Here is a 27,678-nt window from a genome sequence, read left to right as displayed (position 1 = left end):
AGTGCATTCAATATTCACTGTAATGCATCATCAAATTGTTCCTACTTCTCGAGGTTTCCTATTCGATCGTCTATTTCGGCTGTTGATTATAGACTTGAGCTATAATTTTACTCGCCCATTGTATTAGCAGTTCTACGTCGCCTATGCATGAGCGATAGAACGCCTTTTTGAGTGTATATTTAACTTTACATTCCTCATTTGATTCAGAATAAATGGTGAATCAATCTGCAAAATGTAATGACTTTGAATCGCCCCTCATACATAGACAATTCGATTTGACTTGAATTGTGACTTGACTCGCGACTTGACTTGACTCGAGTCACCTCCAAAATCGGTTGACTTGACTTGACTCGCATCAAAGTGTGCAATGACTCGGTATAACTTATGACTTTGTCAAGTTTTTGCAACTTTTGCAACTTTCTTTTAAAGCTTCCCACAGCTTCCTAGATACTCAGAATCTATTATGTACAATGATGTTTTAAGCCGTTTGGAGGGATTTTATAGTGCAACTTTTTGCAGCTTTCCTCTATTTTTCATGCCAATTTTCACTACAACTTTTATCAGGTATTGGGTGAAAATGTAAAGGAGCAATTTAGAAACACGTCATAAACTATTTCTAGTATGGTTCTATTTCCTTTGATTTGCATAACAAATAGCTATATGATCGGGGTTTATGCATCTGATTGTTATCTATGACACAATGGCTTGTAAGCAAAAAGTTCAGCCACCCCTGCCAAGCACGACCGTGCCCAAACAAGACGTAAATAGATCGCTTTAATAATTCTGTCGTTTAAATATGATATAGTTTCCTATATCTCGAACACCCAGGCGAGACCACGGAAAATTACATCATCACTGGGTCACCTTTTTCAGGCTATTGATTTTGTTAAAGTCACCAACAGTGAGTTTTTTCTGTAATCCCTTGGGTCAAGTTTGCAGACCTGGTGGATTTGGGGTGTGTTATTCGACTTGTTTCAGGGGGGTGGGGCTATTGCTATGTTGTTTGACTTTTGGGAGGAAATTATTCCCGCATTGCATATTTTTATTGATGTGTGCCGGGAATAATGTAATTTTTATCGGTTTTGTAAGACCGGTAAATGGCAAAGTATTGAATTCGACGGTTCTACAGGAACTACGTTATGGAACAGAACGTTTCGAGTATCTGATACCCTGATCATTAAACAAAAATTATAAATGCAACTTTTTCGGCAAATTTTGTTAAAATAAATGGAACTTTCTCGTGATTATAGTGCAACAAAAACCTGCCTTACTTAAGACTCCAAGGTAGTGACTTTATCACAACCCTTCTTTGTACTTGAGTTACTTCGTATCAAAACATGGCAAGGAATTCTTACAAATCGAGTGCATACGATATACAGATAGCTACCAGCCATTGCTTGGACCCTATATGCCTACAGTCCTGCCCGTGCATTTCGACTGTAACTATAGCCTTTCGGGATAGAACACTATGCTGCGTTTAAAAATTATTTCTTAAGGGTCAAAGATGTTTTAACTTTTCTGAATCAATTTGTTACGCTGAGCTCAAAACTTCAATTTTTTCTTTTAATCAGGTAAAGTTTATTTCTTGATCCCATATTCAATTATATGTTAGCTTTGGTCAATATTGTACACAAAGAAACTAATTTATGTGGTACCTTAATTGGTCATGCATGTTGCCAAGTTTAGCAAGATGGCATTTTTATTTGAATTCACGGTTTTGGCAATGACAGCCGTTTTGAATACAACAAAAATATACTAACGCAGTTGAAATGAAGGCACTTACAACTAACCTAGAATGAATAATTTTGTTCGATGGCGCTCAAGCGAACATAAGAAGGTAGATAGTAGCAATATGTTCCACTACAGAAACGTAAACACTGAACATCACAAATGTGTTTTAAATGCGAAATCCTTCCGACATCAATGTGTGAAGTTTGAAATGCAAACGAAGTTACAATTAATGATCTGGTAATAAAGTTGATTGTGACGTAGAAAACAGACCTGTCATTGTTCCACGGGCGTGTGACAATTTCTAATGTGAAAGGAGATTGTTATAAATATAATGAATCCGTGAAGTGACCAGCAGTATCATGGTAATTTCAATATATTCGTCCATTCTTGTGGCCTGCAACTCGAATTTATGCACGCTTGTTATTTTATATAAGATATGTTTTTCAGACATCCGACGTGTAATCGCCGCGACCGAGCGGCTAATTCGCTCATTCTAGTATATTTATTGATACGGCTATTAACTCTGTAGGGGCGGCAGGATTCATATGGTCGGTAATATGGATTTTCATTATCTACGAGACTCCAAGAGACCATCCACGTATTACCGCGGACGAAATACAATTAATCGAGACATCTATCGGACATGAAGTACAAATCTCTATTCTTATAGGGTGAACGTGCCGTGACGCAAAACATACCTCTTTAGGTTGGCGTCGACAGGCAAGATAATGTGAAATGGATTGAGATCTTCAAATCTACACGCGTGTGGGGCGTCGTTATCGCATCGTGTCTGGAACATATGCCAATATTCATATTCGTATTACTACCGACGTATCTACAGGATATTTTTCAACTCGGTGTCGAAGAGGTCAGCGGGTCAGCGGAGAGGGTCGTGGGGATGAGAATTAAATGCCAATGCCTATTAGGAATATGTAACTTATTCATATGCTATCTGTGGCTTATTTCCGAAAAATTTTAGTTTAGTTTTCAAAGTAAGTTTGTGTAGTCCTACATGTTGACAGCCTGTATTTTGAAATTTAGTAATTGTCTGAATCAGGAGTTTATTTGAATATACCTTTTACAGAGCAGTTCATTGAGTGGCATACCGCATGCTGCGAAGATTTTATTCTGCTTTGGCCTCGGATGGCTCGTTGACCGAGTTATCGCTAAAGGTTACCGACGCAGTAGAGTTCGCAAGGTAGTTCAATTTGCAGGTGGGCAAATTCATGTGCAACAAATAAATGTGATTACAAATTTACTCAATCCGCAAGCACCATCAGTTGGGCACATCGTTTCTACATCTCCACTCAAAATATATGGTTACATACACATAAGTTTGTATTAATCTAACGTACCATATCGAATTTTGATCAGTGGTAGTAGTTTTTAATGATTAGGTTCTCGAACGAATGTTGTCGAAAAGTTGGTTGTTCCATGGTAATTTTCATAACGCTTCAAGCTCAAGCAGAGGGTAACTGCTGATCGATACCGAGGACCCGAAATCAATTGCGCATGCACCGATTGCCCAATGATAAAAAATCAATTTACATATCAGCGAGACTGACGCAGGCATAAGCCACTTCAAGTAGTAATACGTGTTGTGGCCCGAAAACTAATATTATTTTCATACGCGGGATAGGGATTATCAAATATGAATATAAACGAAAATACTCATTGTGTGTTTTGGTTTTGAAACTCTGTTTTCGGACCTTGTTGAATTGCAAGCACTTGAGAATGATAACACTGGTCAACACATATTTTTAGGCAGACAAAGTAAGAGTGGTTTGGGGGGTTCCGAAAGCCACTTATTCCGAATATGACCTTGGTTTTTTCAAATTGGCTCGTGTTGTGGAGATTACCCATGGGGCTGTTTTACCCACTCCTGACGATTTTTAAAGTGTTGCATTGTTACTTGATGCAGGAGTAAGCTATATTCGTTCATATTATCATTTTCATTAGCGTTTTCTTACGTCCGATAAAGAATTATCGTGATGAATACGGACCAAATATGGGTAAAATGAAAAAATAACAGAAATAGATATTTCTTCTAAATTTGGGACACTCAAGGAAAAATTTTGGTATTCTGGTAATTAGTTTAGAATACTTAAGCACAATACATAAAAATTTTTAGCCCACTAAAACTTTTGCAAAATTTTGTGACATGGTGTTATTTCTCTGTATTCAGGTCATATCCTATCTGCGATTGCGCTCATAACGACCGTGCAAGTTACAGGAAGTGTTGCCGCAACGGTAGCATGTTTTACTGTGCAAGGTACAAAGGTCTTGAATCAATCAATATACAATAACTGATGCAAGTTCGAGATACTTCATTCAAATATTACCGTTAGCTCTCGACTAATTTATCATTGGTGACATTACACTGGGCAACAGGGAAGAATTACAGAGAACAGAGAACAGAGAAGAATTACCACTATATTTACTATCAGCTATAGGTCCAATGCCCCATCCAGCTAATCTGGTGTAACTTGAAACTCCTATACGCTCGATAATTTGGATCAAGATGAAGATCTTAGGGATAACAGGACTAATGAAGAAGATTTTGAAATCAATGAATATTCTGAACATTGAGTCGTCTATCAATACAAGATATGTGATCTGACATAGGCTTTGAGACTTGGAATAGAAATATTCGGAACCTTTGGCAACCTTGCGAATTGAGAAGAAATTAATTGGCAAGAGAGAGGGAAGACATCTCTCACTTTCGATCATGAGAAATGGCGTTTTCATTGTAAGGGCTAAGTTCGGTAGTATTGTGTATTGCCGTGATACTGTCATTGGCATGATACTGTTACCATCGGTTGCTAGAGGAGTTGGGAATCCAGATTTACAATTCAAGTGAATGGCAAATATCTATTGGTAGCTCGGAAAGGATCCCTAAGTGTGGCATTCTCCAAAATTCTTTAAATTCTCCAAAATTCTTAAAAAAATATTGTGTTTTCTGAGCAGTCAGACAATAGGGATTCACATGTAACCCAGATACACATGTGCCACTGCCATATATTGATGTCGGACAGCAGACATTAAAAAAATATCCAAGTAATTTCACAGAAAACCTTGGCATAATCAGCGATGGGCAAGAAGAGAGTGTTCCCCAATACCTGAAGATGATGGTGGTATGACACCAGAGTAGATTGGAGCTTACATGTTCGCTGACTATTGCTCGATTGTCATACGAGACAATCCACAGAATTATGAGTTAATAGCGTCAATTTAGACCCCGAAATTCGCACTTTATTTGTTCTGCAGAAGCAATATCAGTTTAAATCAGGGGTGGGCAATTATTTTCCTACGCGGGCCAAATGAGAATTAGAAAATACGTTGGCGGGCCGAACGAATTTTTTTAGCTATATTCTCCAGCGTATTTTAATTTTATTTCTAAATTACATTGTTAATAAATGCTGCTGAGTGAATGTGTTGATGTTAGGTAATGAGAAAGTGGCGGTTAATAAAAAAATATCTATTTGCCGTCATGATTCGAAACAATGTTAAACATGATACATTTTTAACTCTCGTTAGAACCCTATCCACGTTCTTCTATTAAGACACTAAAACAGTGGTCCTCAAACTTTTTTTTAGACACGCACCCCTTTATGATAGTGAAAAATTTCGCGCCCATCAAAATTTTTTCATTGATCTTCAGCTTTGCGCCTTACTTCAGATGCCTTCAGGCCCCTCAGTTCGAGAACCACTGCCCTGAAATGTATATTAGATAGTACAAAGCTTTCTTGGTTGCTGCATTCCGAACAGTGGGCAGCTCAAATAGCCTTGATGTTTAGCGAAGTTTTCCTAAAATTTTCCTCCCTTGACCGAGTGTTTCGTGCTCGGCAAAAACTAAAAGGACGGGTTTACCCTTAACTCCAGCAAACAAATATTTAGTGCTTTAAACCGTCTTTGAATTTCAGCTTTCGGCTTTCTCTTTTTGACATGTCCGTTCATCCTTTATGGGTGATAGATATGATGAGTCATATAGTAATCGCGATCACTGATTGACTTGTTTTTCGAATTAGGGATATGGAAACGCCTCACGTAACAATTTGAAACACGTAGCCTACCCGTATAATACGCAATGTGACAATGGCAACAAAGAAGGTTTGTCCTTAGCTACATTGAAATAGTGATTTCTTGTGATTATAAAACTGTTACTCATACTTTGCCACATCGCCTTTATTTGGAATCTGGATTACGCATGCGAGGTACGTAGACAGCGTAATCCTGGCATATGAATGAACAGGCTTCATATTAAACGAATTACCTGTTTAGGTGACACAGCGTATGGTTTTAGTCCATGCATCAACATTCAAAAAGCAGGTTTGATTTTATGAATTCCAAGCAACCTTTCGCGGGCCGCACAGAATGGCTTGGCGGGCCGCACTTTGCCCAGGCCTGGTTCAAATCAACCAAATAAAGCAGTTCAATTTTTTATTTAAAGTCTATTGATTTACTTTCGACTACGTGTGGTTTTTGAAACGTTTTATACAATAAACGCAAAATGTTGAAAGTAGTATTTTTATGTTGGCTGTGAGACAATGTGGTGGGTGCCTATGTCAAAAACATGACGTGATAGAGAAAAACAGAACTCATTTTTGAATTCAGGGCCCAAAAATTGGTCAAAATCAATTGTCTGATCAATGTCAACAAGAATTGTGTTCGTCAGTGTTATCATGGGACATGAAGCGATGAAGAAAATGACCTTGCAGTAGGTGGTGCAGTGTTGGGATGACTCGAGTCACCTTTTTCGTAATACTTGACTTGACTTGACTCTAGTCACTTTGCTAAAATGACGTGACTTGACTTGACTCGGCGTATCAGAAATGTGGATTGACTCGTGACTCGGAGCAAAATTCACGAGTCAATTTCAAGTCATCAAGTAATCGGTGTCCACAAATATCACGGTATCTTGCATATGTTCGGATTGTTCGCGAAACGCAGGTGTAACCTGTGAGAGCGACCAGTCATTCAATGATCGTGCGTTTTACTGAGCCTCCATTGTTATCTCGCAAATGAAATGACCACAAACGAAGTGATCGACGTTTACAGCTCTTGTTTTATTGAAATTGACTTCGAATATAGTTCATATACTCCTCAGCCATTGGCGCAGGCTCGAATTGTATCTTATCAATATGCATGTAAATAGGTAATGTATTGCATCTTATCAATTCGTTTCTTCATTCTCTATTTTGGCTAGTAATTATAAACGGTGGCTATGGAATTACTTACGTAGTGGAACAGTTCTACGTATATGTGAACGATAGATCGCCTTCTTGGGTGTATATTCAACTCTATATTTGTTCATCGGTTAGGAATCAATGACCACTCAATATGTATTTCAGACAGCAGGCCAAATGCAATCACGTAATCATACCTCATACTTCGAAAAGACAACTTGACTTGAATTGTGACTAGACTCGTGGCTTGACTTGACTTTACTTGACTCTACTGACTCGAGTCACCTCCAAAATCGAGTGACTTGACTTGACTCGAGTCACCTTCGAAACACGATTGACTTGACTTGACTCGAGTCAAAATGTGCAATGACTCGTGATTCGAAGGTAGTGATTTGATCCCAACACTGAAGTGATATAGTGTGGCCATATCATTATAAAGTAAAACAATATTTCTATATATAACTGAGTTTTCATTGCAAAATAACATTCGACAAAACCTGTCAAATATCGAAATTTTCCGTCCCGCTTGGCGCAAAATTTATACCGACGATGTTTGAAACATGATTCCATGAATGCAGCGGTTTATTATAATTCATGTAAAATGAATTGCCTGTACTTTTAGATCGTCAATTTCCCGCGAAAATACTACCATTACGCTAGCTCGGGTTATATGCCACAAAATGTTTCGAACTATGTATTGTGTCCTGAAGCGCACACCGTGATGAAATCGAAAAGAGAGGCGCTGTACCACTTTTGAGAGTGAGAGCCCTTTCTTCATTAAAGATGCATTGAAACTTTTTGGGCAAAATGATTAACTGAATATACTTGTATTTGAGAGCTAAAAAAGTAATCTTCTGAGTCTTGTATCATCGCATCTTGAAGGATGATACCGTTGAGTGTTGTTACCGACAACTTCATATGAACGTTATATAACGTAGGTTGCTTTGTTTGGCATTTATTCATGTCAAAGTTAATAACTGGGTGCAGTAATACATTCAATGTGCGCAAAGAAGTGAACCACATTCTCAGTTGATTAGCTAGTCATACTATGCGATATAAACAAAACCCAACACAATTACCTTCCTGATTTTGCCAGTCGCAGAGGTGAATTCGAGATGTAGGCCTATGCATCGGGCTCGGGCCAGATAGTATGAGCCCGTACCCGATGGTTTTTATAACGACCTTGATTTGATTCTGAATATAACACATAAAATTATTGTATCAGTAATTAGTCAAGTGGTCCTCGGCTGCCATTGAAGTAAACTAATATATAATATTTCGTACAAAATGCAATAGTAAGACTACTAAGTAAGTGGTATAGTAAGCAGCAATACGAAATAAATATATCAAACACCACAGTTACTGCCACACACAATCAGTGTATCTATGGGCACAAAGATTAGTCAGTGTGTTGACAAGCGGCATGCTTTACACGCAATTGAATATAATGCTCATTGTTATGCATATTTCGGAACATGTGTGAAATATAACCATATTCGTTTGAATCTAATGAATAATTTCTAAGATATAATTATTCATAGGATTGCGCTCATGTTTTGTACTCATTCGTGCCTCTGTGAACCGGTGTTGGGATGACTAGAGTCATGACTTGACTCGAATCACCTTTCAAAAATAACTTGACTTGACTCGGCGTTTCAAAATTCAGATTGACTCGTGACTCGGACACAAATTTATGAGTCAATTTGAAGTCCTCGAGTAATCCATGTCGATAAAAATTGCTGTATGTTCCATGTGTTCGGATTGTTCTCGATACGCTGGTGTTACCTGTGAGAGCGACCAATTTCATTCATTCAATGATGTTGCGTTTAGTGAACCTCCATTGTTCTATCACAAATACATTGACCGCAAACGACGGGATTGGAACGTATAGCGTACGTTGTCGTCAAATAGCAGGAAATCAATATAATAGCAAAGTGATCATCTCCGTTCTGCGGACTGATCATTGGTGCTCGGTGCTCAGTGATCACTAGGGCAAGTTTTTGCAGCTTTTGCAACTTTTTTTTTACAGCTTCCGGCAGCTTCCTAAATACTAGTAAGATATGTAGAATGCTGTTTTAAGCTGTTTGAAGGAATCCTATAGTGCAACTTTTGTCCATTTTTCCCATGCAACTTTTTGCAACATTTTGCAACTTTTTCGATTTTTCATGAAAATATTTTCGATTTTGGTGAAATACACGGCCAAATTCGACTGAATCAGCACCGAAATAACGCTTTTACGGGTATTTCGGGAGATGACCCGGAAAATTGACCTTTTTTTAGTTAATTTGGAAGTTGACTTTTTTTAGTCAATCTGGGAAGTTGACCTTTTTTTTAGTCAACCGAGCAAAATGTGGTCAAAATGCAACTTCTGCAACTTTTACAAAAATAAATGCAACTTTCCACGGATTTAACTGCAACAAAAACTTGCCCTACCTGATCACTCTATCCAAACCTGTTGTATGATTTAAATTGAATTCTAATATAGTGTATATTTTTCGTCAACCATTGACGCAGACTTAAATTATATCCCTTGGATATGTAATTGGGTAGTTCATCATATAACTTCGTTTCAACTATCTGAGGCTTCGTATTCTATTCTCTATTTCGGCGAGTCATTATAGACGGAGGGTTTACTGCTACCTACATAGTTTAGCAATACTACGCATGGATGAGCTATGCAACGCCTTTTTGCATGTCTCTTTAATTCTATATTCGGTCTTCGATATAAAATAAATGAGGAATGCAATGACTTAGTCATACCTCGTACTTCAAAACCACAATTTGACTTGACTTATGACTTGTTTCGTGACTACTTGACGTGACTTGACTCGACTTGACTCGAGTCACCTCCAAAATTCGAGTGACTTGACTCGACTCGAGTATCCTTCAAAAATCGGTTGATTTGACTTGAATCGATTCAAAAAATTTAATTGGACGTCCCTTCGTCTCTGATATCATCAAAAATCAACCGAAGAGGTTTTCGAAACATATGACAAATATTTTCAAATGGACGGTTTTACCTTTTCGTTCTCGAGCCTCGAAACCAGTCTTTTCTGTCTTGTTTGTTTTGTGGTATTCATGGTGTTTGTCGACTACTATGGTCATTTACACCAGGCCAATATTCTTCATTTTCATTCCGTAACTGGCGACTTATAGCACGGCCCACTTCTGTTTACTGTTTTGTGATTTAGTTGAAATGTGGCTCCTGACGGTTACCGCTACAATCAACGGCCAGTTACACAGCGGTGACCCCATGCCTTTACCTAAACACTAACAAATTTCCAACGCTGATGTCGGTGCTAATGCTGCCGCAGTAAGAATATACAACACGTCATGCATCAACTTGTTTTGCGGCAAACAGTACCAACCTCCTCAGGACGAAACTTATCTAACACAGCCAAGCCTCAAGGCACTCTGGCCGCAAATTCTTAATGTGTTAAAACACGAAAAACAAGATTTGATATTATAACTTTACCGTAAGCACAGACGCAGTAGGGCTAATAGTAAGGGAAACTTATGAAAATCTGTGAACTATATTGCTACCAATCAATTACTTCTCCAAAATCTCTGTTGGAGTGTTTAATAACATGTGTTAAAATGTTGAAGTTCAACTCTTGTGGGAAACCCCCCAAAAAGCTGTTAAATTTGACGAATTAAAAAAAAATTAAAAAATTAAAAAAAATATATTCAACGCTCATAAGTAACTTAGGACGAGTTTAATATTAGTTTTACATAATTCTCAATTGATTGTAAACACTTATATTTCACTACAGGCTCTGCTTTGTGAAAAATGCCACACCCATATCTATATTTATGCGCAAAACAGCCTTTATTTCACATAGCTATGTTTACTGCATAATGTCAGACTTTTCAACAGGCATTGCCTATGCCGTGATCAGACTCAACATAATCGTGACTGCAGTTTTTGCATGTAAGGCCTTAGCATACTCCGCATGCCGAAATGCGCGTGAACCCATTCTTCTTGCAGTTGCATCTTGTTGCAATCTCTTTGACAATTACAGCTTGTGAACTGCAAAAGTTTATCAGGAGTCATGGATTCCAGTACTGGATCTGGCTCATATCCATATACGCCTATTGTCCATCCGTATTTACTGGGGTCCAGAGACGTGTTCTGTAAAAGAATCAAATTCCGGGTCTGCAGGTGCGCGCGAAGTGAACGTTGTGCATTTGTACCCTCTGTTAGAGGCAGTGTCTCTGGTTTCATCACTCCGGCCGCTGTCTTTTTTGAGAACATGTTGTATCTTTTGGTGAACTGCTGTGACCATCAAAGACCTCAATGACATTCTGAAAGCAACAGCCCAGATACTGCACGTAGCTCAGATAATTGCTGTCATTGCCTGTCATGTCTGACGTTGTTCCCACTTCACCGCGTAGAGAAGCCATCCACCATCAATTACTAGGGTACAGCATGGATGGTTAGTCAAGTCAAGTTGATCAGTTAAGGCCTTCATGGTTGTATTTGAAAATTCTGCCTTGTTCATCTTCTAATCTTTGTTGCAGAACAGGGACAACGCTGGGTGAAAATGATCAGTCGGTTGAACAACTTTAATCAGTCAATGTGAATGGTTTGCTCGTTGACTCTCGAACATTTTCTTAGCGATGACAGGGCTTTCACTTTGGATATGACAACCATGGTCGACATCACTGACTTTCCATCCAGGCTGATCTGCATGGCCATTGGCCATCCTAACTTCAGCTGCCCCCCAGCATTTCGGCTGCGTAATCACCCGTACTCCTGAATCCAGTTCAGGAATACGCGATCAACCCCATTTCTCTATCGTTGACGAATAGCTTCATTTCCTCAAACTCTTTTAGGTTAAATGGCCCCTGCATCTCGCTTCATTTGTGTCTTGGTAAGGTGTCTGTGAACGAGTAGCCTACATGTCTATTGACGTCCTCCTCTATTCTCCGGCTGACATCTGGCAGATGACTGAGGGTGAGCACCCCACATCTATGGCCTTAAAAACTGTTGCTAAGTCCTACTCTGCTCAGTTCACCAATGTGGTTCCCGTAGGCGGACAGACAGACATTCTAATGCAGTGGTTCTCAAACTGAGGGGGTGTGAAAGCATCTGAGGGGAGGCGAGAAGCCGCTTGAGAGAAATGGTTTTTCCTGAATTTGGAATGAGTTTAATTTGTGTCGAAACTTCCAAGTTTCATCAATTGCAATAATCCTCATTAGGCCTATATATAATTTGCAAAGTCATAATTCCGCCGTACCACCCAAACACCTATTCTAGATTTTGAGTGATACCGAGCCTTGCGCTAATAAGAATATGTTCCTGAGTGAAGAGTAATTGGTAAATGCGTATAGATGCCATTGGTTTTATTTATGTTATGGTCAGGTACGTTTGAGCCAAGCTCAAGTGGGGTAATAGAAGGGGTTAGGCACCAGTATCGCTAAAATATCCATGTGCTATCATATAACGTATTTATGTTTAATAAAGTATTGAACTGAAATTCCATATTTGTGAAGTAACTTAACAGCCATAATATAGCCTATCTCCCATGCCACCAAACAATACATTGGGATTGCAAAAATTTTGCTTGCTTTTTTAAATATTTTTCGATATGACGATAAGGGGGGGGGCGAAATTTTGCACTATCATCATGGGGCGTGCCGAAAAAGTTTGAGAACCATTTAAGATGGCTTGTAGGTGTGAAGCATCTTGGTAACAATGCAGGACAGATTCCCATTGCGGTCTGCGAGTTACTCGGTTCTGATAGAGACCTTGGGCATTTCTACCAAGTAGTGGTACTACACCCAGAGTACAGGTGTTCTTACTCTTTTGCGAATCGATTAAACGTTTCTTCAAACCTTGGCTCAAATACTCGCACTACTGGGTCGGTGTGTCTGGCTCCCATTTCTCCATCAGCCACCTTTTCCATGAAGGACTTCATGTCACCGCGCTCATCCTCAGTCTGACCCGGCCGGGGATTGAACCCGCGACCTACCGATCGATAAGCTGGACGCATAACCACTACACAATCTCGCTCGGATAGGCTGATCCATGAGCCAAGGATCAGAAACGATTGTGAAACAGCGACAGTCCATGCAGTACCAATCGACAATGAACTCACACAAGGCCGTGCTGGGTTCGTAGTCGCTTTCACTTCGGTGCCATTGCGTCCATCTTACAGAACGGAATGATACAGACAATACCGTTTTAGCCCTTGCTAGGTTGCTTAGTAATGTATTTGAAGAATCACTGTACTGATTTTAAGCTTATATATGTGTGTTTTACCCAGTAATACAGTATACAGAAGTTGTTGAATCGTTTGGTATCGAATTACTGAACGGTGTACTTCTGACGGTATAACTATGCCATTAGTGCCATAACTGTTACATATATTTTCCACAAAACAGTCTGTAGTAAAATGTAAGTTTTAACAAGAAATTGAGAATCATGAAAAGCCATTATTATACCCATCCTTAGTTACTTAAAGGCGATTAAGATTTTTTTAAATTTTAATTTTATTTTATTTTTTGAAATTTGTCAAATTTACCACCTTTTTTGGGGGGTTTCCCACAGGAGTTGAACTTCAACATTTTAACACATATTATAAGAGACCTTGACAGACATATTGGTGAAGAAATTCTTTGGTAACAATATAGTTCACAGATTAGTGATATATTCCATAAAAACCCTTACAATAAGCTTGATATTTGCCCATGCCCAATCTATCACGATATCTCAGTTTGAAAATAGCACATTCACTTTCTTCAACAGAAATATCTTCGACAGCTAATGTGGTGGGGATTTATGCTTCGGTTATTGACATGGCTCCGGGATTTTCCGGAGTTATATCTGCACTCTGCAACACCGCCAGCGCGATGACGGAATTATTAACTTCACACTACGCAGGAATCCTTAGACAAGCAAACGTGAGTCTGACATTCATGGTTTATTTTAGTTAAAAGTGGCATGACATCCATTATTTGACTTTGTAACCATGCCGCGTTGCATGAATAGCCAGGACCGCAACTGCCGCAACCCAAACCTCCTAATTGGGGCTCGAACGGCGCGATTTCATGTTGTCAAATATCTCGATTATTGGGTACCCTTCCTCTAACAAAAATACGCATGATTTATGGAATTAGGTACTTTGGCGTCGGCCATTACCGCGTCACGACGCGTCAAGGCATATGAATTTATGGGTAGGGTTACCATATTTTTGAAATCTGAAAACAGGACACTTTTCAAAATAATCAGAATTCTAATATCGGAGGAAAATCCTGAAAAAATGTTAAATTCTACCCACTTCGTGGTCAGTTGACTACGGCTCAACTCCCGAATTATGCTTTTTCTTTCATATTATCCATTGGTTGACTAAAGAAACGTCAGCTTTCTGGCTCAGCTACCGAAATAGCGTCCGAAGTGTTAATTCAGTTCTGACTTACTGTATCTCATTCTGATTTCGCCCCACATTTAACCAAAATTCACAAAAAGAGGACAAAATTTCAATAAATAGGATATTTTGTCGTTCTCCGAGGACACTTTCAAAAAAGTAAAAAAAAGCAGACAAATCCTCTTAGAACAGGATGTATGGTAACACTCCGAGAAGTGTGCTAGATCGATCAGCAGCCAAAACGGACTGCCCGTGTGCTGATCGAAAATTTCGAAATTATACATATACATACATGTTTAATTGTCCATAATTGCTTAAATAGCTGGCGCTGAATGTTCCTGCCCTGGCGATCTGAGCCCTACAAGACAAATGCCATCCCACAGGGAACATTATTTGCCAGTAAAAAATACCAATTTCAAATCGTTTACGTCTTTTAGTTTAATACGTTTGGGCGATTTCAATATCTTTTGACATAGCAGATAGGAGGTCACGAAACAGCATCATGTAACAAAGTCATTATACCAACGAGTACGCCCGGAGATGTTTATTTATTCTTTAGGGGTCCTACCGTTTCCAACACACCTCACTCAGCTCAAACGGTTAATCTGATTACGTGACTCGGGAGAGGATAAAAATTGATATCAATATACATGCAATTCCCGATCATATTGACCGATTCAATCATAAATGATGGAAATTTTTCGCGCTTCACGCGTTTGGGCGACAAAAGCTCACTCACTAAACGGACACCCAATGTAGATGATAAGCAGCGGAAAAAAGCGTATAGCCCCCCCCGCATAAGTTAGCTTTATCACCCTACAGGGGGTCGAAGACCAACGCTATGGTGGGTGCTGTCGAAGTGCTGTTACGGTCCGGTGGATAGCGTGGGTAGGTTATATCCAATATGACATGAAAAGCGTATCGAGACATTGTTGCGCTAGACCACGCGTTCTCAGCCTTTTCTTGGCCGTGGTCCATTTTCTGGTTTGAAAATGTTATCTGGCCTCTGCCTCATATCTTATGGTCATATTCCTCTTCAATGCGTAGTAATAGACGGCACCGATATGCCTATTTGTCTAAAATATCCACATATTTCTCTTAATTTACTGATGACATTTAAATGCGGATCTCGCGGGACATGAAATCGCGGCTAGCGCGACGAAAATGTTCCAGTTGAATGAATATTCTCCAACAAACGACCATCGTAATAATTTTTGGCCCTTTCGAGCTCCCCCATTTGGGGTTTGGTTGCGGAAGTTACGGCCCTGGTAGATCATAGGCTAAAACTCTCGTATATATTATGATCGTCCGCTGCTCCACTCGCGTCGCAAAACACAATGATCTAATCCCCGCATTTACTGTGTGAATGGGGGTTTAGTTTTGTGGCCCACCTCAAAATGCTCATGTGGCCCACCAGGGGGTCATGGTCCACCCTTTGAGAACCCCTGCGCTAGACCTCTTCAAGGTTGTACGCTCAGGTTCATTCAATTCAAGAGCCTATGCAGGTATGTTATTTTCGTAGGAGTGAGTAGCACCGAGACAATCCGCTTCTAAACTTCATGCCACAAACATGCGATTAGCAGCACTTCGGAGAAACCTGATATGCACAAGCTTACGAAATTTATTCATGTCGAGGATCCCTATCAGACACAATGATATGCCTTCGGCTCTTCGTCAATCAATCAGCATAGGCGTACTCGTCCAATTTCCTGAAATTATGAGACTGTGTTCTCAAACCTGTGAACTAGGGATGATGTGAAAGTGAGGTTCACGTTCGCGTTCTGTGTGTGAACCAGAGTTGGATCAATTGTAATTTGTAGTTGAGCTGAATGTAATATATTACATTTTTCATGTAATTGTAATTGTAATTGTAATTGAAGCATTTCTATTTTGTGTAATTGTAATTGTAATTGTAATTCGATCAAAATTTTGCGCAATTACAATCTCAATTACATTTTCATGGAAACCTGCCAATCACAACATAAAATAATAATGTAATCAAACATTTATTCGTCGCACCAGTGAAAATCCCGTACGAACCAGGATGACGACGAGGGGCCTTAAGGCCTAAGTAAACAGTCACCACATGTATTATTAGCCTATTTACATCGGTGTTCTATGCGTACTGCGTTATACCTAGATAATTCAGCCACGCTAAACTGTTTCCCATACTTCAGTAGCAACAGAAAACTTTGTGAAGTACAATATAGGCTAAACCAGTGGTTCTCAAACTGGAGGCGTGCCCCCTTAGGCGGCGTGAAAGCATCTGAACGGGCCGCGACGCTCCAGTGAACTGAAATCTTTCCCGCGCTTGGCCCGATTCACCTCCGTTTTATGGTTATTGCTCGGTGTATAGACTGGATTTCGTATTGGAGAATTCTCTCATCAACAGTCATAACCTTCCATACCATCAAACTATATGCAAGGATTGCTAACTTTATGGTTTCATTGTGTACTATGATGATAAGGGGGCACGAAATATTCACTGTCATAAAGGGGGGCGTGCCTAAAAAAGTTAGAGAACCAGTGGGCTATTCTAAATCCTAATATTTCAAGAATGGATGAACAGCAAATAAACTCTTCTGAAATCTGTGCTGAACCATTTCCTACACCTCGGTCGAAGTTTTTTTAAATCTCTGACCAGTACCGAGGCTGGTTGCATCAATAGCAAAAAAAAATTCAAGTTTCCAACCAAGGCTTCATCAAGCTTGATCACGCATTCGTAGAGATGTTATCCCTATCTTACCTCCAATCTTGGCCAAATTTACTTGGGCTAGAAAGTTTTCGCACCCTAACATTCAGTACATTTCATTATCCCCACTCAGCTCTGGGTAGCCTAATCGTTTGATTACATTTCATGGACTGTCCTGTAGTCTATTCTCTGTTAGTCGCTCAAACCTTTGGTTCTTAACAGTCGCTTGAAACATTTTTCTGTGCTTTTAGTTTTCAGTACCCGTGATTAGGAATAGTTCGAATAGGCTCGAGTTTTTTTAGTTAAAGGGTATTCTACATATCTGGAATGAAACATGAATAGCTTGAGAATGTTGCTAATTACGTCGCTACGGTTGTCAAAGATCACCTCTTTACTGAATCAATTACTGTTCAAAAGTAATTGTAATTATAATTGTAATTCATTACATATTCAACAGTAATTGTAATTGTAATTGTAATTTGATATTTTTAGCATTGATTAATTGTAATTGTAATTGTAATCGAATTAAAATATTGTAATTGAAACAACTCCGGTGTGAACCTCACAAATTTAGAGGTTCACGTTCACAGACGAACCTTGGTAGGTTCTGGACTATGAACCTGTTTCATAATTTACATTGTTTCACGTCTTTAAAACATCTTTGATTGAAATTCTTTGGATTTAACCTTCGGACCACTCTATGCAGGGCGCTTGCAGCATGAAAAAAAAAATCAAAACGAAACGAGCATGCACCTTGACAATATCAAAAACGTCACTTGCTTTGTTACAAAAGTGTGCTCGAAATTATCGTCTTTCATTTCGTGGATATTTAGTTACTCTCTTCTGTGAGCTTGACCCGCAATCACACAGTATCAAGAACGAAACACGCTACATGTAGGTAGTCAGCGAATGATGCTTACTACTGCAATCGACGAAGTTGATACAAAGAATACGTTGTTGTCTGATGTAATAAATCTAGCATGCATACGGGATCCATCTTGATTAGATATGTTGATTGGATCATAAAAACTAAATCCGTGCGATTGGGTTGTGGGCTACTGTATAGCTTGAGTATGGAGTAGCAAGAATAGAAACCCGTTTTACGCTCTGCTTAATACCAATGTACGAATAGTCAGACGGCGATTACATTGTCCGGCATGGCCAATACCGCGTCAAGGCTCATGCCTAAGCTTATATTCCCTTGCAAGTCGCCGAAATTGTTGGCATAGTGACGGTAGATATCAATTTTATGGGATTATCATATCATTTAATTGCTACATTTGATACATTTGGCGACATTTGAAAAGTCAGCCTGTAGTTCAGAATTGTGGCATAATGTGGCCTGAGTCGTCGCTATAGGTAGCCTATCTTATATGTTACTTCACCGAAATGCAGAGTTGGAATTACCAATATGACCTCATGTGACGTCATAGGTTCACAATCACGTTCTCACTGAACCTTTTAAAAAAGTTCGCAATCACACTAGCCTGGACCTTTCAGGGGTTCGCACCAGACATGGGGTGATTACTTCATGAATGTATTCGATTGCGATTCCGATTACTTTCAAATAACGCGACTACGATTACGATGAAGATTGCAGCAAAATCAGGAAGTAGTCGATTAAGATTACGATTAACTTGGAAAAGCAATCATGATTACTCACGATTACATTTATTTTGCATCTTAATGTTGGAATAATATTATTTTGAAATGTGACGTCATTTGATTGTTCCGTCACATTAAATTCATTGCTGAACGTTATAGCTGACGATTTCACGCACCTAACGATTTGCGTTCTAGCTACGGCCGTAATTGCTGCACTCCACACCCCCTCCCAATTGGGTGGGGCGAGCCTGAAGGGGGGCGACCAAAACTATTTCGTTAATCAACCTAATTATAGAGTATTTTGAGAGATTTATTTTATTTAAATATGTTGTTCGCGATTTAATATCGCTAAATATCGTGATTTTAATATGCATGCCCTCCTCCTCAAGAAATAAATATGCTTAATTACTAGAATATGGCATTTCGATACCGGCCATTACCGCGCCACGACTCATCAATCCATATGCACTTTCAGCCAGCATGATACTCCACGAAGTGTGCTACCAGAGAAAGACCTTGGCCGACATTTTCAATCTCAATATGTCCATTGCACATAGCCGCAATGAATGGGCACGAGGAATAGCCTTGTCTTCCTAATCTTAACCCCTAACTACAAATGCCACCTATGGGGCAGCCACAGTGGAGAATGCTGCGCCCGTGAATAAATGACAATTTCTGTGTGCGTCTCACGAAACATTTTTTTCGTTAGCTTAGTCTGCTACGTTAGGGCGACTCCAATACCTTTTCACTATAAATCTGAAGGGAGGTCCCTAATTATTAACATGTAACAAGTAATAATAAAAACGGACCCACCCTAAGATGTAATTAATAATTTGGTCACCTAAATTTTCGCAGGCGTCACCTCCCTCAGCTCTACCGGTACCACGGTACCACTGATACCTGAGCTCTACCGGTACCGGCGCCAGCTCTACCAGTACGACGTAAGCTAAGGGTGAATAAAAAACGGATAGTATTTATTCAATCCCCAATGCTATTAACGAAGTTCAGTCATAAATCAGAAATTAGAATGATTACAGTATGGGGGTACAAAACCAAGGTTTGTGTGAAGGGCTGAAAAAGTGCTGTTTCGGTCTTGATTCTGGCTTTACACCCACGCTAATAACGTATATAGATCTCTATATAATGGCATTTCCAAATATTGAGTAAAGAATTGCGAAATACCCATTGGGTGCTCGTTTGAAGTGAGGCCATATTAGAATAATGTTTTTCGCAGTTGAACAAAGAACATAGCTTACGCATGCCTATTGCCTGCAATCCACCTACTACATATATTGCGATCTGCCGTTACGAGTAGGGCTGGGCAAAATAAAGTACCTGAGTTATTCGATTCTGAATCATGTATTATGCTTCGAGTCGAGTCGAGTATCCGAGTTGTTATCACAAATTAGATTCGATTTCAGTGGTTCTGAACCTTTTTTTAGACACGTCCCCCTTTATGATAGTGGAAAATTTCGCGCCCCCTCATCGTCATATCACAAAATCCAACCGGGATGCTAGCAACCCCAACAGATTGTTTGATAGCATGGAAGGTTATGACTGTTGATTAGAAAAGTAAAAAATATTAAATTCGGTCTATATATAGAGAAACACACGTGAATTGGAGGTAAATCGCGGATACCGCGAATTTCTTTTTCAGTTGACCGCTTCTTCTTGCCCCCCTTAGATGCTTTCACGCCCCCCGAAGGGGCGCGCCCCCCAGGTTGAGAACCACTGTTCTAGTTGGAGCAAAGAGAAATTTCACCAATAGGAGTAAAATTAGAATTATAGCTACACAGCTGCTATCACAAATTAGATTCTGAATAGAGGTACGAAACTTCTCACAAATTGGACTAGAATTGGAATTATAGATGCACAGTTGTTATCACAAACTAGATTTGAATCAGAGCAAAAAATTATTTCACAAATAGGAGTAGGATTACAATTATAGCGACACAGTTGTTATCACAAATTAGATTCTGATTAGAGCAAAGAAACTGCTCACAAATTGGACTAGAATTAGAATTATAGCTACACAGCTGCTATCACAAATTAGATTCTGATTAGAGCAAAGAAACTTCTCACAAATTGGACTAGAATTAGAATTATAGATGCACAGTTGTTATCGCAAATTAGATGTGAATCAGAGCAAAGAAACATTTCACAAATAGGAGTAGAATTAGAATTACAGCGACACAGTTGTTATCACCAATTAAATTCTGATCAGAGCAGAGAATCATTTCACAAATAGGAGTAGAATTAGAATTATAGCGACACAGTTGTTATCACCAATTAGATTCTGATTAGAGCAAAGAAACTTCTCACAAATTGGACTAGAATTAGAATTATAGATGCACAGATGTTATCACAAATTAGATTTGAATCAGAGCAAAGAAACATTTCACAAATAGGAGTAGAATTAGAATTATAGCGACACAGTTGTTATCACCAGTTAAATTCTGATCAGAGCAGAGAAGCATTTCACAAATAGGAGTAGAATTAGAATTATAGCGACACAGTTGTTATCACAAATTAGATTCTGATTAGAGCAGAGAAACATTTCACAAATAGGAGTAGAATTAGAATTATAGCGACACAGTTGTTATCACAAATTAGATTCTGATTAGAGCTAAGATACATTTCACAAAGAGTTGTAGAAGTAGAATTATAGCGACACAGTTGTTTTCATAAATTAGATTCTGATTATAGCAAAGAAACATTTTACAAATTGGAGTAGAATTATAATAAATACTACGGTATTTTTTCCGAATTAGAGTAGAATTCGAATTATAGCTAGTTTTTATTTCAAATTAGAGTAGTATTAGAGATATAGCTACAGTCGTTTTTTAAATTAGATTCGATCGAGATCAAACATTTCACAAATTAGAGTAGCATCACAATTATAGCTAGACAGCTTTTTCTAAATTAGAGTAGCATCATACGATTATAGCTAGACAGCTTTTTCCAAATTAGAGTAGATTTAAAATTACAGCTAGTTTTTATTCCAAATTAGAGTGGCATCAGAATCATAGTAACACAGTTTTTTTCAAATTAGAGTAGAATTACAACTATAGCTACATCATTTTTCCAAATTAGTGTACAATTAGAATTACCGGTTCAGTTGTCTTCACAAATTAGATTCGAATGAGAGAGATGAAGCACTTCACAAATTATTGTAGAATTAGAATTATAGCTAGTTTTTTTTTCAAAATTAGAGTAAAATCATAACTTCAGCTACACCGTTTTTTCTCACTCTAATTAGACAACTAGACCTGTGAGACGATCCCTTTATGCGGATGCCATTCGCCACGATCCATGACGACAGGTCAGCATTTCCATGGTGCGCCAGTACGAGATGTGGGGGACTCAGCTTCGTGGCCGTTAATTCAACTGAATGGGCCTGGAATTGAAAAAAAATCGTCAAGTAATATTATATTGCCAAAAATCCATGTGTGAATTGTAAGCACAGGATTTATATTAGATAGAAATGCTCTAATGGGACTTCTGCATAATAAATATGTAAAGAAAATAGAGCTGAGTGGGTCAATATACTTTTGGGTCAATAGAGTTTTACAAGCTTAACTCATGGAAACAAGTGATAGCACATTCTGTTGTCATGACATGCTGTCTTATCGTTGACATATATGGGCTTTTCCACGTAATCAATTATCTTCTGTAAATCAGTACTTGAACTTATCGAGTTCTGATTACTGTCGAGGATAAATGAAAACCTAGTAAGTTTACTAACTCTTAATGATCCTTTCAGGTTTGATCAGTATACCATCATACAGGTTCCTTTTGTAATGGCACAAGTATTATGTTCACATTCACTGATTCTATGCTCTATATCCATGGTAGCCATCATCATGGATTCAAAAGTCAGGACAACCAAAAATTACATTAGCTGCAGAAAAGATTTTCCATGGTTTGGGACGAAAACGAATTTACACCGGCTAATCATAACTTAGATTTAGCCTCATCAAAAAAAAATGACGTAATTCAGAAATATTTAGTAATCATTTATCGTTTGGAGGCCCTCTTTTCAGTTGGAGTGTGTTTATTGCACCGTCATAACGTGAACAGTGTCAATCAAAACATAGGCCTACCATAATTTCAGCACTAAAAACAATTATGCCGCATTTTGTAGGCACACGTCTGAACTCAACAGACCCTGAATTAGAACACATGTTTGTGGCGCAACTCAGAAATTAGCAGACCCTGAATTAGAACTAACTCAACATGCGCCCATGATAAACCACGAAATTTTCGGACAGCTAGTGGTACTTTGGTGAGGGTCTGTTAAGTTCGAACTTGTGCCAGGACCTGGCATGTAAAACGTCCCAGATGTTATGGATAGGGCTGGGCAAAATCGAGTACCTGAGTGATTCGATTCTGAATCACGTAATATGCTTCGAGTCGAGTCGAGTAATCGAGTATCACTCGTTATGACGTCATAATAAATTGTAATATGTCAAAGCTCTAATATGTACCTTTTATGCGATCCCAAAGAATATAATGCCTGTTATCCATCACATTAAAGATACTTTGGTATTTTTTGACCATACCGATCCCATTGCACTTGGTGACAATGTTGTGGGATGATAATGACTTCGGAAACATGCTATTCCCAGTAACGTTGGTAGCTTGGTACTACATGTTACGTATGGTACGATACGGGCAGTCAAGGTTTCAAGGCTCCAACAGTGAAAATTAGTATCGAAACTATAATTCTCGTTGATAAATTAACTTTCAGTGGCGAGAAACGTATGATTTCAGTACTCGAAAAAATCGACTTTTACTACTCGACTCGAATCATTAAAATTAATACTCGATTCAGATTCGAGTACTCGAATCATTGTGCCCAGCCCTAGTTATGGAAAACGCCGAACAATGTTTGCCCAAAATCAAGACAAGAGTCAAAATCAGTATAAATCTGACAAATCAGGACGTTATAGTACATCTAACTTCATTGTTCACACAGTACCAGGCTTAGCAAGCGACAAATCATACAACTCACCTGATAAAGCCTAATCGCTCTCAAATCATGCTGTGCCCGGATTCTCTTTTCAGTTGGTGCATTTTGTAACTCCATCAGGAGCATAACCTCATCGGCTTCTTCTCCCTACAAATAAATACAATCATAATACCCGGTAGCCATGTATAAGATTTGGTTGAGGGACATTCCAGTTATTGCATTCCGGTTGATATGAAGGCAAGAGTTGTGCCACAACAATACTTAATATATGCGATATAAAATTGCAACAAAAATAAACAGGACTATCTCAACTAATATCCGTTCTAGAATAGTTAACTCTTACTAGCCTCTTCATCTGTCTCTACTCCAAATATTATGCCAAGAGTAGTGAACATTTCACAATACTTGGTACGCATCGTTTCCACATTCCGTGGTACGAGCATTTGAAACTCCGCTCTGATCTATTAAAAAGGCAAAGCGCCACCATAGAAACGGCTAGTAGTGAGCTGAGCAAGTGAGCATGCACCCACACTTCTATAAGTTATATAGAGGGAACTTGATATGAATACGATAAGAGTTATTCCACTGAATAGTAATAATAATGAGAATGTCATGAATAGAATGCCATGTAATCAATGACAGTGTCATGTAACTGGATAAACAAGTGATTCAACTGCAAAGCAAGATGTACATAACTTATTCAAGAATTGTAGTTGTTACACTAGGTGTAAACCCACATTGCACCGACTTAGAGGATTACCTGACATTCTAAAACTCAGTTTTGATGCTACTGCAAGTTAATCTATAAGGCAATCTAATTATATTTCTCAAACTGCTGCTTTCTGTAAGAACTCTCTTGACGACATAATCATAACTCATCACAGGTTGATATCCCTAAATGAATTACTTTCAATTAATTCAATGTGTTCTCTGTTATTGCCGTTCGCAATGAGGGACTTCTCCGTTGCTTCCGCTATGATGAGATTCACGACACGTTCATCCACATCCGCAAAGTCACTGTAGTCCGTAGTCCGTACTGCGTACGGTTACCATATTTTGGAGATCTGAAAAGAGGACACCTTTTCGGAATTTTTAGACTTGCAATACCGGAGGAGAATTCTTAAACAATGGTAAATTTTTCCCAATTTTTGGTCGGTTGACTAAAAAGAAATAAAAAGTCTACTTACTCGCTCGGTGCCCAAAATACAGTATTTTCCCACACATTGTCAGGTGATTGACTAAAAAATACCCGTCGGAGCGTCCATTCAGTGAATATTTGCGGCATCTCAGTCGAATTTCGCTATAAATATGACCAAAATTCTAAAAAAAGAGGACAAAATCTGAAAAAAGAGTACAAAAGGGCGTCCTCCGAAGACACTTTTAAAAAAGTCAAAAAAGAGCACAAATCCTCTTAAAAGAGGACGTATGGTAAGCCTCGTACTGCGACTTATCGCTCCATTTACTTATGCGATGTATTGACCTTTAACCCTGACTGAATTCCCGCCGTTAACGAGAGAAGTGAAGCGTAAATGACAGAGAGAGAGAGAGAGAGAGAGAGAGAAAGATAGAGGTGGTTATTCAGTCAACAGTCAAATGCCGAATACACTGATAATAGCCATGCAGGTAGCACAAAAGATTCATAACCAACGTGTTTCAAAATTACATGATATTGACAATGATTGATTGATTGATTTCTTGATTGCAATATTGCTGATATGCTACGGCAATGAGTCAATAATAGGGAAACGCGATATAATGGAAGACATAGTTAAGTCAGGCAATCATGTGCTTGGAATGATCAATTTCTTCTGTCAGGTTGGTAGGAAAATACAATGATAAGAGAAACGTATACAAAACCTAGTAAATGCTGGAAAGCCATACATTAAAATAAAGTAGCGACAATGATGAAACAACAGTTCACTTCATGACTCCTGGATCCTGAGCTATAAGTAAACGGGGCTAACAGCACGCATTACTCACACTCAAGTCGTTAACACCGTTCTACATCTATCATAGAAATGGGGCATCATCAGAGCGACTATTGCTTGCAGCTTACTTCCTCCCCTACAAATAACCTAGCGGAAGCAAACGGGCTCCAGGGTCATTGGCTTTACCGGTGACGTCATGATCGGCAAACAAGTGTTGGTTGTATATACCCAGCCTTGGATGATCTGTTAATTCACCAATAACATTATGATAAGTTCCCGATAGCAGCGTTTCCAGTGTCGACCTCACAATCTTTCTCAATCTTACTGATCTCACAACTCGTGCGTCGAGTTACCGGACTATCAAAATGTATACGTAAACTCTTTCTTATTGACCAAAGCCGGTGCATGATGATAAGATGTGAGCAGAAGCACATATTTCATAGCTTTCTCTGATGAAGTGTAGACTTGCATATATTATGACATCACTGCGGTGAAAGATTTCGGTCAACTTTATGCGTTCTGTTCATCCCATATTGCATCTGTCAATGCACAATTTTGTGTCTAAATCGACGCTTTCAATCTAGAGTGTAATTTCAGTATTCGAAATAAGCGTGTCTTACTACTCGACTCGAATCATTAGAATTATTACTCGATTCAGATTCGAGTACTCGAATTAATATGCCCATCCCTAGCTACGAGTAGCGGCAAAGAACGAGTCGGTTATGATATATGTTTGCACCGTTGATTTTCGATGCTTCGATGTGGAAATCGTAATGTTTTATTTGACGAGTACAAAATTTCAAAATCATTGTCCGGTGTACGTACAAAGTACATAGGCTTACCCTCGCCAAGCAGCAACGTTCAATCTCCAGTTAACTAAGCCTAACCAAGCATCAATAAATAAGTTACTATTTTAAACAAGGCAGAACGGTGATTATTATCCTGTTGCGAGGTAGTTGTGTTTGGAGTGTATTCATAACCTGGTATATGACATGCCGGTGGTTCTTACAATCACAATACTGCATTATCCAGCGAATATACTGCTTGTGGATAATTCGTTACTCAATGACGAGCAAAGGTAATTTCTCGTTGCGTAATAATGAGCAGTGGCGTTTGAAAATCCTACGTTTCTGCGATCAATACCCCGATAAAATAACGCCCTCTTCTTTGTTCAAGAAGGTTCATTTGTCATGGTCCTTGTACAAGCAAAATATAATCGTTCTTTCACAAAGAAGTCGATACGATATGTGAAATAATCGATTACGATTACTTCCGATTTTTTTTTCGAATTTAATCGATTGTGATTACGGTTACTTGAAAACGTTGTAATCGTCGTAATCGATTACGATTACTAATCACGATTACCCCATGTCTGGTTCGCACCATCTCTACCGTGAACGATTCTGCGGTGTTCTGATGACGTATTTTATACATTGTTATTTCGCTTTCCAGGTCACCAAGCCGGTGGTGGGCTGGAGTGCCCTATTTTTTACTGGAGCAGCTTTATACCTCGCTTCGTCCGTTTGTTTTATTTTATTCGGCCCATCCGAAGTAGAGCAATGGGCCAGGAAGGATAATGAAGATTCCAAACTGTTGCAGGAACGTCCCTAATAGGATTATACCGGCGATTCCCGAACTTTGTGTATCGAGTCAAATTAAAAGCTTTCGCAAGGTGTTGACGTACTACCTGGGCTACTTCATACCTGACCGGAGCAGGTCCTCACCCTCACAAGTGGTGGATAACCCTCAGGGGTCGGAAGCTGTCCACAGTGTGTAAAGTAGGTTAGTTGAATAATAACTTTTTTCTAGGATTCCGGGGATTCACTGATTAGATTGTTCCAACCAGTAAAAACCACGGCAGAGTCAATTAAACAATTCTAACAATCTAACAATTTTTTTTAAATAAAAATTACCGTTGACCCCATGAAATTGTTAAGTTGTCTGCAAAAACGACACAAAAGAAATTTGACGCAATTGCAACCAGTAGAAGCGAAGTTATTAAAGTTTTTCATCAATTACTCTGGAATTACCCACCATTCAATGCTATTTTTGCAAATCCAAAACTTTCAAATGCAGTAACTTCGCTTCTACCAGTTGGAAGTGAGCAAAAACTGTTATGCATCCACGCATCGTTCTTTCAGGCAAGTTAACAATTTCATGTAGTTGAAAGTAAAATTTTAAAAAAAAGTTTTTG

At 38.9% G+C, this 27,678-nt stretch overlaps 1 protein-coding gene across 1 annotated transcript in view; it reads left to right on the top strand.

Annotated features, from left to right (window-relative positions):
* Positions 1 to 27,350, top strand: part of LOC145436128 (sialin-like) — a 47,486-nt gene extending 20,136 nt beyond the window's left edge. Inside the window, exons 6-11 of the mRNA XM_080313415.1 lie at positions 2,261 to 2,379; positions 2,438 to 2,599; positions 2,816 to 2,945; positions 3,917 to 4,003; positions 13,669 to 13,823; positions 26,937 to 27,350. Of these exons, the coding sequence (XP_080169541.1) occupies positions 2,261 to 2,379; positions 2,438 to 2,599; positions 2,816 to 2,945; positions 3,917 to 4,003; positions 13,669 to 13,823; positions 26,937 to 27,095 (812 nt within the window). The 3' untranslated portion in view covers positions 27,096 to 27,350. The remainder of the gene's footprint in view (positions 1 to 2,260; positions 2,380 to 2,437; positions 2,600 to 2,815; positions 2,946 to 3,916; positions 4,004 to 13,668; positions 13,824 to 26,936) is intronic.
* The last annotated feature ends 328 nt before the right edge of the window (positions 27,351 to 27,678 follow it).

The sequence above is a fragment of the Botryllus schlosseri genome, chromosome 3 (assembly GCF_051294905.1).
Source record: "Botryllus schlosseri isolate E-star chromosome 3, Bs_hap1, whole genome shotgun sequence".
Taxonomy (NCBI): domain Eukaryota; kingdom Metazoa; phylum Chordata; class Ascidiacea; order Stolidobranchia; family Styelidae; genus Botryllus; species Botryllus schlosseri.
The sequence above is the reverse complement of the archived record's forward strand: the minus strand, read 5'-3'. Positions and strand labels throughout refer to the sequence as shown.